Source organism: Ips typographus, linkage group LG6 (genome assembly GCF_016097725.1).
Source record: "Ips typographus isolate SLU linkage group LG6, UJ_Ityp_2.0, whole genome shotgun sequence".
NCBI classification, from domain to species: Eukaryota; Metazoa; Arthropoda; class Insecta; order Coleoptera; family Curculionidae; genus Ips; species Ips typographus.
The window spans coordinates 4,085,596-4,099,489 of record NC_138427.1 but is presented as its reverse complement, the minus strand read 5'-3'; the positions used below and the strand labels follow the sequence as shown (position 1 = coordinate 4,099,489).

The 13,894-nt window shown below is 32.4% G+C and overlaps 1 protein-coding gene across 1 annotated transcript in view; it reads left to right on the top strand.

The window, feature by feature from the left end:
- Positions 1 to 13,894, top strand: part of LOC145731200 (suppressor of lurcher protein 1-like) — a 137,080-nt gene that overhangs the window by 122,020 nt on the left and 1,166 nt on the right. Inside the window, exons 10-13 of the mRNA XM_081982866.1 lie at positions 8,943 to 9,129; positions 11,072 to 11,262; positions 11,405 to 11,612; positions 12,036 to 12,280. Coding sequence (XP_081838992.1) covers positions 8,943 to 9,129; positions 11,072 to 11,262; positions 11,405 to 11,612; positions 12,036 to 12,280 — 831 coding nt within the window. The remainder of the gene's footprint in view (positions 1 to 8,942; positions 9,130 to 11,071; positions 11,263 to 11,404; positions 11,613 to 12,035; positions 12,281 to 13,894) is intronic.

The following is a 13,894-nucleotide window of genomic DNA, read 5'->3' as shown; positions in this document are numbered from 1 at the left end:
AACTAAATTTCCTGGCAAACCTAATAAATCCTGCCCCAGGCCACTAAAATCCGGATTGCTGTCAAGGGTCCGCACCAATTTTACATTGGGGCTTTTTTCAAATTTATTTCCAGACCACTGGAGAGGGCCCAAACCGTTTTTTCCTAAATAATAAAAAAATTTGTTATTCAAAACCTTCCAACTTATTATTAATGTATTCAAAAACTTAAACGTGTAGGTAATATTTTATATCCACTAGAACAACTCGCAGTTAAAACTTAACAATGTGTAACTATAAAGTTTCATTTTAACTGAACCAAATCTTCATAGAACCATAGGAAATGCATGAATTTCAAAGCAATTGGAAAGTGGAACGGAAAGTTAGACTATGCGAGGAAATGCTGTTGAATTGTATAGAATTTCGTGGTGCTAACTTGGATTTATACGTACAATTAAAGTAGCACACCTGGAAAATGTTAGATTCTTTCTATTCTTATGGAATATTGAATTTTGCTAGTTAATAACTGATTTACAGCTAAAACTTAAGAAAAAGACATAAGTGTAATTTTACGAAATACTAATGCAGTGTTATCCTACTGACTGCGTCAAATAACTGTAACGCTGCAGAAAAGTGAGTTTAAACTTGTTTTACAAAATTACAATATCTGAATATATCCTAAATAAATAACTAACTACTAGAAACACTGTAGTGTATCAACCATTATTTACACTAGTTGTCAAAAGTTTAGTTAAAGAAAACTGACTTGTTTCATGTGGTTCAGGTAATAATAAAAAGGAAGATTTATTTTAAACTACATCTGCAATTCACTTCAAAGCAAATCCCCTCGTATGAAATGTTCAACATCATCAGTTACATCCCCATTTTCGTGTATTGTCGAGATTCGTGACAGAGCAAGAGACTAGATTTATTTCCAGCTCACATTTTACATCTTTTGATAAATAATTATCTGAATACGCATTGTAACACTGCATTATCCACGGTTCTAACTGAAAACTTTGGTAAAGTTATAACGCAAGCGCAACAGTTCATTTTCAACTACATATGCGAATTTTCCATTTTCTCTCCATTCAATCCAATCCTCTCTTTCTTGGAAGTTCGCTGCAATGCGTTAAGTTTACAAACCGCGCGGGAAAGTTTGTGCCAAAAGAAACTTACGTTGCTCAATTATAATAATACAACATGCTACTTCGTTACAAATTGCTTTATATTCAACTGGAATATTTTTTGATGTGCCACTGCTATGGATATGATTTTGTTAGAGAGCGCACTAAAGGTAGGATTTGATATCTACTTAGAATTGCAAATTTTTGATCAGAAATTTAAATTGTTACTTTAGAATTCTGTAACTAAAAATTTGCCTAAATATGTATGATTTTGATTAGAATGGGATAAACCCACAAAAAGCCATAGCAATAATTAAGCTAGTAGTATAAAAGTACATTTATTTCAATTTAGGTCTAACAGTTTGAAATAGTATATTCTTTATTAAGAGCGGAAAGTACATATTTGCCGCTTGCACATGAAAATTGCAGCTTGAGGCGAAGCCGAATTACCGATATTTCATTAGGGTTTTGTAAGTAAATTTTTCTAGTTATTATAACTAAAAAAGTAGAAATTGGAGACAAATTAGAGCTTATTTCCATTATAACCTTGTGCAACAGTTGACAAGTGGCTAATTCTGACTTTCTCTTCTATCCTTTAATGCTTCAAATTTAAGTAAGTGATAAAAAAGTTGTTGTGGTAAGAGTTGGCTAACAAATTACATAATTCTCTGTCAAAACCTAAAAAAGCTGTTTTAAAATAACCGAAGAAGGCCAACATAATTGTTACGAAAAAGTTTGTTTATTAAGTTGCATAAAGATTCTAATTGTTTATTCATACATTTGCCATTAGGTAAAGTTAAAATTGACAACAATTAATGATCAGGAGACACAAAGATTTAAATGACTGTGTTTGGCATAGCTTTGTAGAAAACAGACTTTATTAAACCGTACTTTTGCTATTTCTACAGATTTCATTTCCACAGTCTACAATGGCTAGTGTTTTGTATTATTAGTTATCTCCAGTTTTAGATAACATTGATGTTATGGAATTCTCCTTTCTAGACCTAAATTAATGGCATAAATTAGCACCGTCCTAGTAAACAACAGTAATTAGTTCAAGCCCAAGACAGATTTATTTCAAACCTAATATATTGTTATTACGTATGGATTTATACGTATTTGAAGTGCGTTACGTTATTTCATTGGTTTCCATTTAGGTCAGAATAAATTATTCCGGAAATCCTCATTCCGGGGTTGTTCGCCCATTATTTTCTGTCACTACCATTTCTCACCCCCTTTTAAGATGTTACGACTAGTGTTGCTGCTTTATATTACATTCGTCTTTTCTATTTGTAACATGCGATTGCTTTGAGACGTTACAAGTTGGTTTAGTTGGTTTAGAAAATTGTTTACATCGTAATAGTAGAAAGCAAACCAAAAACAAAACAGTTATAAAGAATATGTCAGGAATGTCACTTACTTAACCAATGTGATTCTTTGCTTTATTTATTTTATCAACTTTTACATAAGATTTTTCAAATGCAAAGTATCAAATATTGATATCCAGAAATGTTACATAGTAAAATTGTATGGAAATACAACTGATATTTATTCAGGCAGTGCAATTCCACGTCAACAAAGTTTGGCATTATTCGGTGCCAGGAGACTTCAATTCCTTGTAACCTAGAATCCATATGTATTCATTCCGAGTGAGGATCAAATTTTTGAATCACTGTGAATCTCGTTTTACTCATTCTGGACATCTAAACAAAAAGTTAGATTGACCCTTATTCGTGACCCTATATCTTTTCCGGGACACGTCTTTATCTTGCCACAACATCTGGGATGATTTATTGGATACTTTGCCTTGTGTGAGCAAGTAGGAAATTCATTATTTCCTCTATAGACAATCTGCCACAAAGTTTAATGTCATGAAACGTTTTATCGCATTATATTTGGAACTAAAGAAAAGTTTTTATTAGTTATTTTTGGTGATTAGTTTCCACGCTTTTATAAGTAATGATATTTACATAATTTACTTGAACAAAATTGTTTTCTAAAAGTGGCATTGTCTTGTGTGTTGTCTAACTAGAATTATAAGTTAAAAATAAAAAATTGCTTTTGATTGCAACATAAAGCAAATAATTGCTGACCAAATTTTTTCCTCATAGCATAGTGTAGAGTTCATCAGTCAATCTGGATTTAAACCTAATTGTAGCACAAATCCTTTGGCATTGACAGATGTTAGCTACTCAAGCACATTACTTGCTTACAGCAAAACTTTTGGCAACTTGGATTATCATGAGTATTGGAAAAGTTTCAATATTTTTGGCAGCATCAGAAAAACTGCAAACTTCTGTAGGATGCTATTATATAACTGATTAGATTTTCGTATTAGCAATTCGTGGGCTTTAACCACTAATCCAGTGAACATTTTTGGTAATGGTTTACGTAGGAAATATATATTTTTTATTTCACCTACAAACCGAGTTTCATGCATCTGTGTTTTGTTAGAATTCTTTAACAAGTCTAGAGTTGACGCACTAGGGTTGTGTTCCCTTTTTATATGGCACCCAATTTATGATGGTTTTAGCCCTTATGTTCTAGATCAACATTAAATGATTCAAGAAATTATACCATTATACCACAGGTAATTGGCAGGTATTGCACATAATTTGCCTGAGTTACTGATTTAATTGAGGGGAAGAAAATGACACCCTTTGCAAACCGGGTATTAGAACACAATGCAGAGAAGAATTAAGATAAACACAAATACTGTTTTAAAACCAATTATTTAAAGAAACAAAATATTGCAAACACACTACTTTTGTTTTCCTCCCTGACATGCCTCAATGTTGGTTATGATCAAAAATTTGTCAAAAACACACGTGCCAACAGTGCAGGATAACAACAAATAAAAAACTTGAAAATAATATGCTGACAACTAAAAATAACAATAATTATGAAAATGTTAGGTTCACAAATCGTTGAAAAGGTAATTCTAACACATATCTTGTTTTTGCAGAACCTAGAGCATTTACCACTGTGTACCCTTTATAACACCAAAGGAAATTAGAAAATGTCAGCTTGTTCAAATGGTAATATCGAGTTATCTAACCATAAATCGTTATTTAAATAATCGAATCGAATAATTTCGTTTTACCATCAACCAAGTTTAATGTTTTGGGCAGTTAACAGGAATGATGCAAAATTCTTAACTTTAGCAAAGCTAACCCCACAACAAAATGAAGAATCAAATGTGAAGAAGGATAATAAAAATCAATGGCAAATAGATAATAGTCACATGACAAACTTCTAACAAGAAACAAGTATGTTGTTGAGAAAATGTTGCTATATCACTCATAAAGCATACAGTTGAATTTGGTATTAAATTAAGAGTTAGGTTAAAGGTGGCGAAAGGTGAGACTTGCCCTTTTGTTTGTTGCCAACACTTAAAAACGAAACAAAGTAAGTTCACTTTTTTGTTTTGGCGGTTTAAATACTTTATTTTCTATAGGTTCCAAAAAGATTAATTTCATCAGCAACATATTATGGTTAAAATTGGCTTCAAACAAGCTATTATCTTAATGGGTTTTTCCATAAAACTGAAAATAGTTTGGAGCAAAAAAGGGACCAAAAGGACATCTTCTTTATTACTTAATTAATTAATTAAATGTTTCTAATTACTTTGATTTAAAACTTTTCCTGTAAAACCCACTTTAGTTTAGTGTTATTTCTTTGACTGATGTAAGTAAACTTTCTCATTTACATCATTTCTTGAATAACTTTATTTACTATAATATTTATATATTTTATTTATTATTGATGTGTGTAACATGTATTATTATTAGTACCGCGGTTTTATTATTTACATTACAACCCCAATACATTTTCTTATTTATCTACTACAACCAATTCGTATTACTTCAAAAACTGTTTGGAATTCAACGAAATAACAACGAACGTAAACATGGCATTGCAAATATAAATCCTTTTGAAAGTTGAAACGAACGCTAACTCCATCCAATCAAGCTCGAATTGTTGCTACCAGTATTTCAGTATTTTAACAGACAACATCGATTGACTTTTTTAAAAAACAACCTTGTTTTCTTTATACATTTAGGTATCTTGTGGTTCGAGGTTTTTTGATCAGACAATAGATTTCTGACCCAGACAAATGCAACTGCACCCCTATTCTCTATAATGAAAAGTAATTAGTCTCACATCTCTCCTACTTTAAGGTCGTATAAATCAAGGCTTTGTTGGTTATCCAATTATCAGAGTTACACGAGGGGTTTACCAGGTTCATTAAACGAAAAAAAATGCTTTAGCTTTACCTATATTCCTTGTACGATTATTCATTCGTAAGTGCGGTGCTGAATGTTTCATATAAAGAAGACGGTTACCTTAACCTTTCAATAGAATTCGGCAATTAGGTTTTTGATAAATTACCCTATAGAAACGAAATTTCAGGCATCTGACGTCGTCAGCCCGCTTTCTTATTTATCGCAGTTAATTGGGGTTTATAAGGCAATTTTTCAGGGAGGTTTTTTAGTGGAATATTCAGGTAACTTAGTGGTAAAAGCACGTTGCCAGTATTTTATAAGTTGTAGTAAAGAATTTCTACTGATTTTCCTGAAATAGTTTTGAACAATACGAATAAAATGTATAATCTACTATTGCTTGTGTCATTTTAGTTAGCAATTAGTTGAATACATTAAATCGAACAGAATACGTGATAATTGATTGAGCACTTAGTTAAATTATCATCCATAGTAACACACTGGAATTATCTAAAAAAACATCTTCTTCAATAAACTGTTTGATGATCAAAGGATTTTCAGGTAGCTTATCAATTAAACGCCGAAAATTGCGCAACAGGATTTGCCTACAGACATTTTATAATTATTGTCATATGAAACAAACAAAAAACAAGAGCTTCATATAAATTCATCTGACTCAAAAAAGCTCCCAAGGGTAATTTTATTGTTGCATTTTAAACGATATTAATAATGTACACCTGAAGGGATATTTGTATTTTTAATTTATGTAGAGAAACAATAACGGGGCATCCGGGCTTTATATTATTTTACTAATTCATTGAATTTAAATCAGGAAATAGCGGTCATCTATTAGAAAAATTAACTAAGCTTTCATAACTTTACCAAAAGGAAAAAAAGGTAAGATTATGTACCATTACAGTTTAATTCTATGCAAGTTTTAAAACATTAAATTGGTAGCACAGATCTTAAAAGTTATTTTAAATAATTTTTACAGTTGAAGAAGAGTTAATTATAATAGATATTAATGTGATAAACTACGGTAATTCTTAAAACAAAATACTTTGACTTAAAGAAAATCTGGAATTCGATTTGTCTTGTCTTCTGCAAACATCAATTGTATATTAATTTTCAAATTAAATGTGTTTGGAACCAGAATTTTAAATAATCATGCAATATGTTTGTTTGGAAACACTGTGAAGTAATTATTTGTCGAAGTCAAGTGTTTACTTACAGCAAATTATTTACGGTGGAACTTGATGCATGTAATTGTGAATGTAATATGTAGGAAGGATCTGCCAGAAATTGGAATGTTTACTGTTGCGAGTCTCCTGCTAATTTACTTACTCCACATCAGTTAGATTGCAGATTAGTGTAGCACAAAACTACCGATCCTATAGAGCACCCTCACTAGGACAATTATTCATGAAAATCACATTCAATCAGGAAAGAACTGTTTAAGAATAAAGTAATGAAAACATTTGGAAATAGTTGTGTTGAAAATTAGCAATTTCAATAAAAATGTATACTTACTTACAGAGAGTGTATTCTCTTACTGTATTAAAAAAAATTACATTTTGAATAAACTGCATTACAAATTCATTAAATTACAATACTAGTTGGTAATATCTAGTTTCTTTACTTCAAAGCACAGCATGCATGCTCATAAACCTTATTCATGTGCAGATAAAACTTTCTCCATTGTGTAGTGGATAAACTTGTTGATGGAACTCTAGTTAATTAGTTTAGAAGCTAAATGAAGCGCTCTGTTAAATATCGTAAAATTCAAAACTATTCCTACAAATAATACTTTGCATGCAAGCCGCAAGGAGTTAAACTATTTGAGAAATTAGTAAAACTATTCGCTCATTAGCAAGTGATACGCGTAAACTTGTTAGGCTGGAGTTAGAAAATAGGATTACTAAAGCCGGTATGACGCAATTCTCCTAGGTAATATACCGAAAATGTGATTTGCATATGCTTGGACAGTATTAAAATTATTGCTTTAGGGAGTATTTAAAGACACTTTGAACCTTTAAACTAGTTAAATATTCTCGTAAAAGATAATATTGTGATTTAATAAATTCGTATAAAAAGCGTCTCTTTACTTTTTAAAATTGTTGGTAGCGACCACATTTTCAAGAAAATGGAGTTTCTGCTCTCCAAATTAATATTTCCAGAATATCTTCTAACCTAGAAGAGATATGGAAAAAGTGCGTAGGATAAAAATTGCGTAAAAAAGGCCAAGAAAACTAAATCTGGTCTTTATACTGACAAACTCTCACTGCATACAGAGTGACTAAAGTTAAACTACCTTCAATTTTTTCACTCATCTTGTACACAAAAGGCCTGCAAGATGATTTTGGAGTATACCACTTAAAAGAGAAGAGAAAAACGGAATGTTTGAGTGGTTTACCGTTACTGTACATCAAAAACTACCAGAGCTGTAGACAAGCAAATTTTAAAGCCTTTTTTCAGAAAAAATGGTGTTTTTTGAAGAATATTTTCTAAACTAGTAGCAGAGATTTAAAAAAAAATAACTATAATAAATTTAAATTTTAAAGTGAACGAATAAATAATTTTCCTGTTTGCAATCTTTACTTCCAGTTAATAGCTCGCTCAGTGAAGTTTAGAAATCCGGCTGTACCTCGTTAAAAACCTAAAAGGTCGAGTAACACGATTTACGTTCAGAGATGGCGTTTTTCGTGGCCTTTCGTGTTCCGTTTCAATTTAAACCAGGATGCAATTAAGTTTTTGCTAGAATTCAAAAACGTGAAATGAGGCTGGGGGAACCCCCTTTAATGAAGGTAGTTATTAAGACGCAAAAATATTAAAAAAAGTTATTTTTACTTTATCTCTTGAAATAAAACTTACGTAAGAACGTAGAGTGATTAAGGTTTATTCTAAGAAACCAAATTATTTCTTGTAAAATCTAGCATTTCAAAAGTTCTGGTCTTTACGTAGATTAATTTAAACTGCAAGACAAAACTTTCGGAGATTAAGCCAAACCGAGCAGAAAGCAACAAATTAAAACAAATTTCCCTTTGCCTTTTGTACAAAGCTGGCTGAAAATACTTGATTAACGATTTATTTTGTGTTGAAAACTAAGCAATCAATCAGCATTTTGTAAGAAGTGTTAGTTGCTTTTATGTACAAAAACTTTGGAACGCAGGTTATGCAATTAACATAGGAAATAATGATCAATACAGATAAATGATCCAGCGAATAATCACGAATATTTGGGCTATCCAATTTATCGGGCACACATAATTTGCATTTGCAATGCGCTTGTTTAGGACATATTATGAACTTTGTAAAGTCTGCTGAAGCCCGTTAATCACTCGGACGGGTTGACAGAATACGGAATGTTCAGACAATGCTTTCACAAAACAAACCCTTTACACTAAAATAGATCATATTTTTTTAGCGTATTAATTTAAGCAACTCTAGTCTGCACTCTGCAGTACTGTCAAGTGGAATGAAAAGTGTATAGTGAAAAGCCCGTAGAATTTACCTGGTATAGAATCCTGAATAAATGCAACACTAACATGCATTCTTTTAGTATGATTTAGGGAAACAAAACTAAAACGTCTAGTTAATATGGAAACTTTGTTGTAGGATCGAGCTGTGATATGGTCATAAACAGTGACACCAGTAAAAACGGCACTATCATGAGTCCCATGTATCCATCACCATATCCATCCAATAAAACGTGTAGATACGAATTCCAAGGTAGAGGAAAGGAAAGGGTCCAAATCATTTTCCACGATTTTAATTTGTACCATTCAGAAGACAGCTCCAAAGAGTAAGTATTCAAGTTGATCTTTTGGATACAAGCGGTCACGTAGGTTAAATTCGTGATCACCCAAGGCGTTAAAAACAAGTTCTGAAGTTGTGTGAGAGACAGCGTGGATTTAGCTTCTTAAAAGTTATGGACTGACATTCTGAAATATGAGATCGGCATCGGCATCATAAGTGAACGTACCAAAGCGTTTAGCAAAATTGTCTAAGGTAACGGTCACCTTTGATTGAGTTCCATTATAAGATTCCTTGAAATAGCGTGGCAGTTCCAGCTGGCCTTCAAGAAGTGCTTGCTGAATATCGTCTGTGTTTGCCATCGGTTAGGTTCGTGACTGCGCCAAATGATGGGTTTGTTAGTCGATGCTACAGGAATTCAGTTACAACAGTACAGAAGAAAATAGGTAGAACTAAAATACAACTGACTTTTTACTTGACCGCTACACCCGCCAGACAAACTTTTGTAAAGTCTAGTAATGTAGAAGATGAAGCGAAATAGGACTCGAAGGTGACCACTTCTTCATGTGCTGGTGTTGCATTCAAATTTCTCACATAGTCAGCAAATTTTGATTCAGAGTCCTAGCTTTCAGAGTTCTCGCTTATTAAAATGGACTTCTTGTTTTTAACATCATCTTCTTCTTCTTCAGCTTTTATTTGTCCACTACCGGGCGTAGGCCTGTTTCATCCGTTTTCATGCCTTTCTATCCTGTGTCGTTTGGAACCATTTTTTTCCTCAATCTGTTTGACATCGTCGAGTTACCCACGCTTCATTTGGTCTGTCTTGGTTGCCGGTGCGCCACCAGCTCTATCCAAAAGTCTTTGTCGATTTTGAAATTATGTCCAAAATAGACATATTATCGACGTTTTTTAAAGACGTACTATTGTTACAATATCATCCGCCTTCAGTTGGCTTAACATATCTTTAAAGCCATGGATGTCGCTGCCGATGAGGACGATATCATCTGCACATCTTAAATAATTTAGAGGAGTTTCTTTCACATTGATATTTATACTCTCCCGAGACCATGTTTTGAATATGTTCTCTAACGCCATATCTTAGTTTATCTGTTATCAGGTTTTCATTTATTTTGATATGGAAAAGCCCATATTGCAATAGAGCCGAATGTTCTTACAGACAAGAGGTGGTCGACGGTGCTGTACCCCTTTCGAAACCCCGCTTGCTCTACTGGTTGGTTAGCTTCCAACTTGTTAGTGACTCTGTTAGTGATAATCTTGGTAAGAAGTTTGTATAAGTGCGATGAAAGACTGATTGGTCGATAGTTCTCTATGTCGGTGTTATCACCTTTCTTCAAAAGTAGAGCTACTTCCGCCGAGTTCCTTCTTCACTTAGACATTTGTTGAGAAGTACCAGCCATGTACCTTCCACAGAGATTCAGCATTTCGCAGGTGATTCCGTCCTCCCCTAGACTCTTTCTGTTTTTGTTTTAACGTTGTACGTATCTTTTGCTTCGTTATCAGAGATGTCTTCTGACCCAATGTTTGGTGATGCTATTGCTGTATTTGTTGTATAGAATTCCTGGATATTATCATTGATTCCCTTGCTGTCTGATATTAACTTACCCTGGGGGGTTTTATTTTGGTCATTTTTGAACTTTTCTGTTGACATTTTCGATATTACAACTCTGTAAAATTTAGTGTTTTTGCTTCATATGTCTTTCCTTACTTTCATACTAAAGTGGCTTTAGTTGTTTAAGTTTGGGTTTATGTGGTTTAAGCGTGATTTATGATAACTCACTGTTGATATTCTTATAAATTACTGAATTGAATCACTTATTACTGAATAAGTTTATTATTGAGGGATAGCAAAATTTTTATAAAAGTAATCATCATATCTGCTAATTATTTAAACTGCTATTTTTTCATTTTCTGATTAGCAGAACTTAGCTAAATTGCGCTTAATTGTCTCAAATATGATTTATATTTTTCAGATGTGACCATCAAGATTCTTTGATCGCATTTGTACATATCGAGGCACGAATGGAGAAAATAGACTCATTTTGCGGATCAACCTTGCCTAAACCTGTGATGTCGAACGGACCTAGATTAAAATTAGAGTTTCAAAGTGTGCACGCCTCTAGATACTCTAGGGGATTTAACGCCACATACAGTTTTACGGAAGGTAAATTTACTCCGCTTGAAACGTGTATGTAATAATTACTATGAAAAGCTGTTTTGAACTTCCGCAGTTCACGTAGCATTAGCTAAACTCGCGCTTACGTTAACGAACGATGATTAAAACTAACCCGTTGGCTTGTTTACAGATTTTGGAATTAAAATTGCGAAGCAGTTACCCAACTACCCATGTGCCTTTGAATTAAATAGTAACGATTCAAAAACTGGATATATTCACAGTCCCAATTTTCCTGGTTCTTATCCCAGAAGCACTGAGTGCCACTACTTTTTTGAGGGAAACGATAACGAAAAAGTGCATTTGCACTTCAATTATTTTGACGTGGAAGGAGTTTTACCGTAAGTTTTAAATTAAAAATGTAATATGTTGGAATTGTTGGCTAATAACCACTCTATTACTTTGCGGAATTTAATTTACGCTTCGATATTTCCTTCTCGTCGTTATTCAAAACTTTTAGTAAACTTTTAAGAACTGTCGAATTTTCATTATCAGAAAGTTTGTCGGTTGTTTTTCGTACTTATTAAACCCGGGAATATAATTTATTTCACAATAGATGACATTGGAGCAACAGCGAAAAGAAATTGAACTTTCTCAAATGAGATTTCATCAGCCCAAACTTTAGCCATTAAATCGTCAGCGGATTAACATTATTATGATTAATAAAGCAGTTCAAGCTTGTGTTTAAGAAAAGTTTCAGGCCAGCTTCTTCTATACTGGTGTCTAGCAAGTCAGGTGATGATAAAATAAATTGATAATTTCAGATGCGAAGCCACCTCAGCTAGTGACTATCTCGAGTTTTCAAACTTCAAGTCCATAGACCGGAAATATCAAAGGCACTGCGGTCAACTTAAAGAGTTTGACATCGAATCGGATAGAAAAACATTTCGAGTGACCTTTTTGTCAAACGAAAGATTAGATGGAACGGGCTTTAATGCCACTTATCAATTTCTCAACGAAGTTGAAGTTTATAGGCCGATGACTACGACCAGTGGCGGACAAGCTTTTGGTAAGACTTTACACAGCAAATTATTAGAATTATTGCCTGATATAATCGTATCAGAAAGTAAATTTGTTAAATTAGTAAGAAAACAAACAACTTTAACTCGTGAGAGTATTATACTAAACAGAAAGATTTCTAATTTTACTTCTTTCAGCTTAGCCATTTGCGGTTTAACCACAGTTTGTGTATAATGTCCTATGCCTAGATATAATAGTTGTTGAGATATTTGACATTAAAAGAAAACTATGCCTCTTGTAGGACAAATTTTAAAATACCGTATTGCCATAAAAATAATCAATCGTTTCTTCAAATGAACGGTGAACATATTAAACATATTGTATACAAAAATAAACATAAAAAATTCCTGGTCGACCAAGCTTTCAAGTCAGTTTTAATATTTAAAATGTCAATTTTATGAAATTATCTACTTTTCAAAAACTTCTTCAAGTTTCAAATGTCAAAACATGAAAAATATCTGGTTGATCAAGTTTTAAAGTCAATTCTTCAACTCGAAACAAGAAAATGTAAAAATCCTCTATTTGGTCAAATTATCAAGTCAATTTTCAAATCTGAAATGTGAATTCTAACAAATTATCAACTCAAGTCATTCTTCATCGAAACATCAAAAATGCCTTGTTATTCAAGTTTTCAAGTCAATTATTCAGCTTCAGACAAGAAAATCTAAAAATTCTCTATTTGGTAAAATTCATAAGTCAGTCATAAACGTGATATTGTGAATTTTAATTGTTTCATTTTATTTGTCAAAACTGTTAATATGCTTTCTAAAAGATTCGTGAACTTTCAGGTCCGTTTTATTAATAGCTTTATTGCTTTTGGGTTTTCTTTTAATAGTTTTGTCAGTGTAAACTGTAAAGACAGCTTAGACTACTCTTTAAATAAACTGTCAAAATCCTGTCCATAGAGGTGTAAAGTACTTAGTACTGAAGTGAAATATTATTGTATTTTCCGTTTTTACCTCTATTATTATTTTAAACAGACAGCATTATTTATTTTTTTTGAGCATTTAATAACTTGAAACCTGATTTAATTTTCTCCTAAAAGACATAAATTCTTTAAACTTTAATTTTAATTTATGCATCGTTGGTTATGTCCAGCTTTATTATGGTTAGATTCACTCAATTAGCTTATTCTCGTACAGAACTTGACGTTAACTCTAAAGATATAAAATTCGTTAGAAAGGATATTGGTAAAGTTAGCTGAAGATTAAATTTCCGTCTGTTGGCCAATAAAAATGAGAACTAGTTTTATGAGGTACGTCAAAAGTAATGGTCATTTCCTGAAGGACATTTACACAATGCATGTTCATCTCCTGTTGGTCTTGCAATAAGCAGTAAAAATTTTATCGATGATAAAACGTTTATCTTTAGGGCAATAATGGGAGATGACCAAAAGCAAACTGAAAATTGAGATAAAATAACTTAATATGGCTGTTGTAATTGTATTACAATTTAAAAACCTAATTTAATGTTTATAACTGTCCTAAATTTTCCCACTTTTAGTGACTAGTAATTTGTATTTCAAATGGCCTTAACACAAGTAAAACAAAACAAAAACCGAATTAAAAGTTTTTCTACTATCGCACAGTGCCCAGTGACTGAT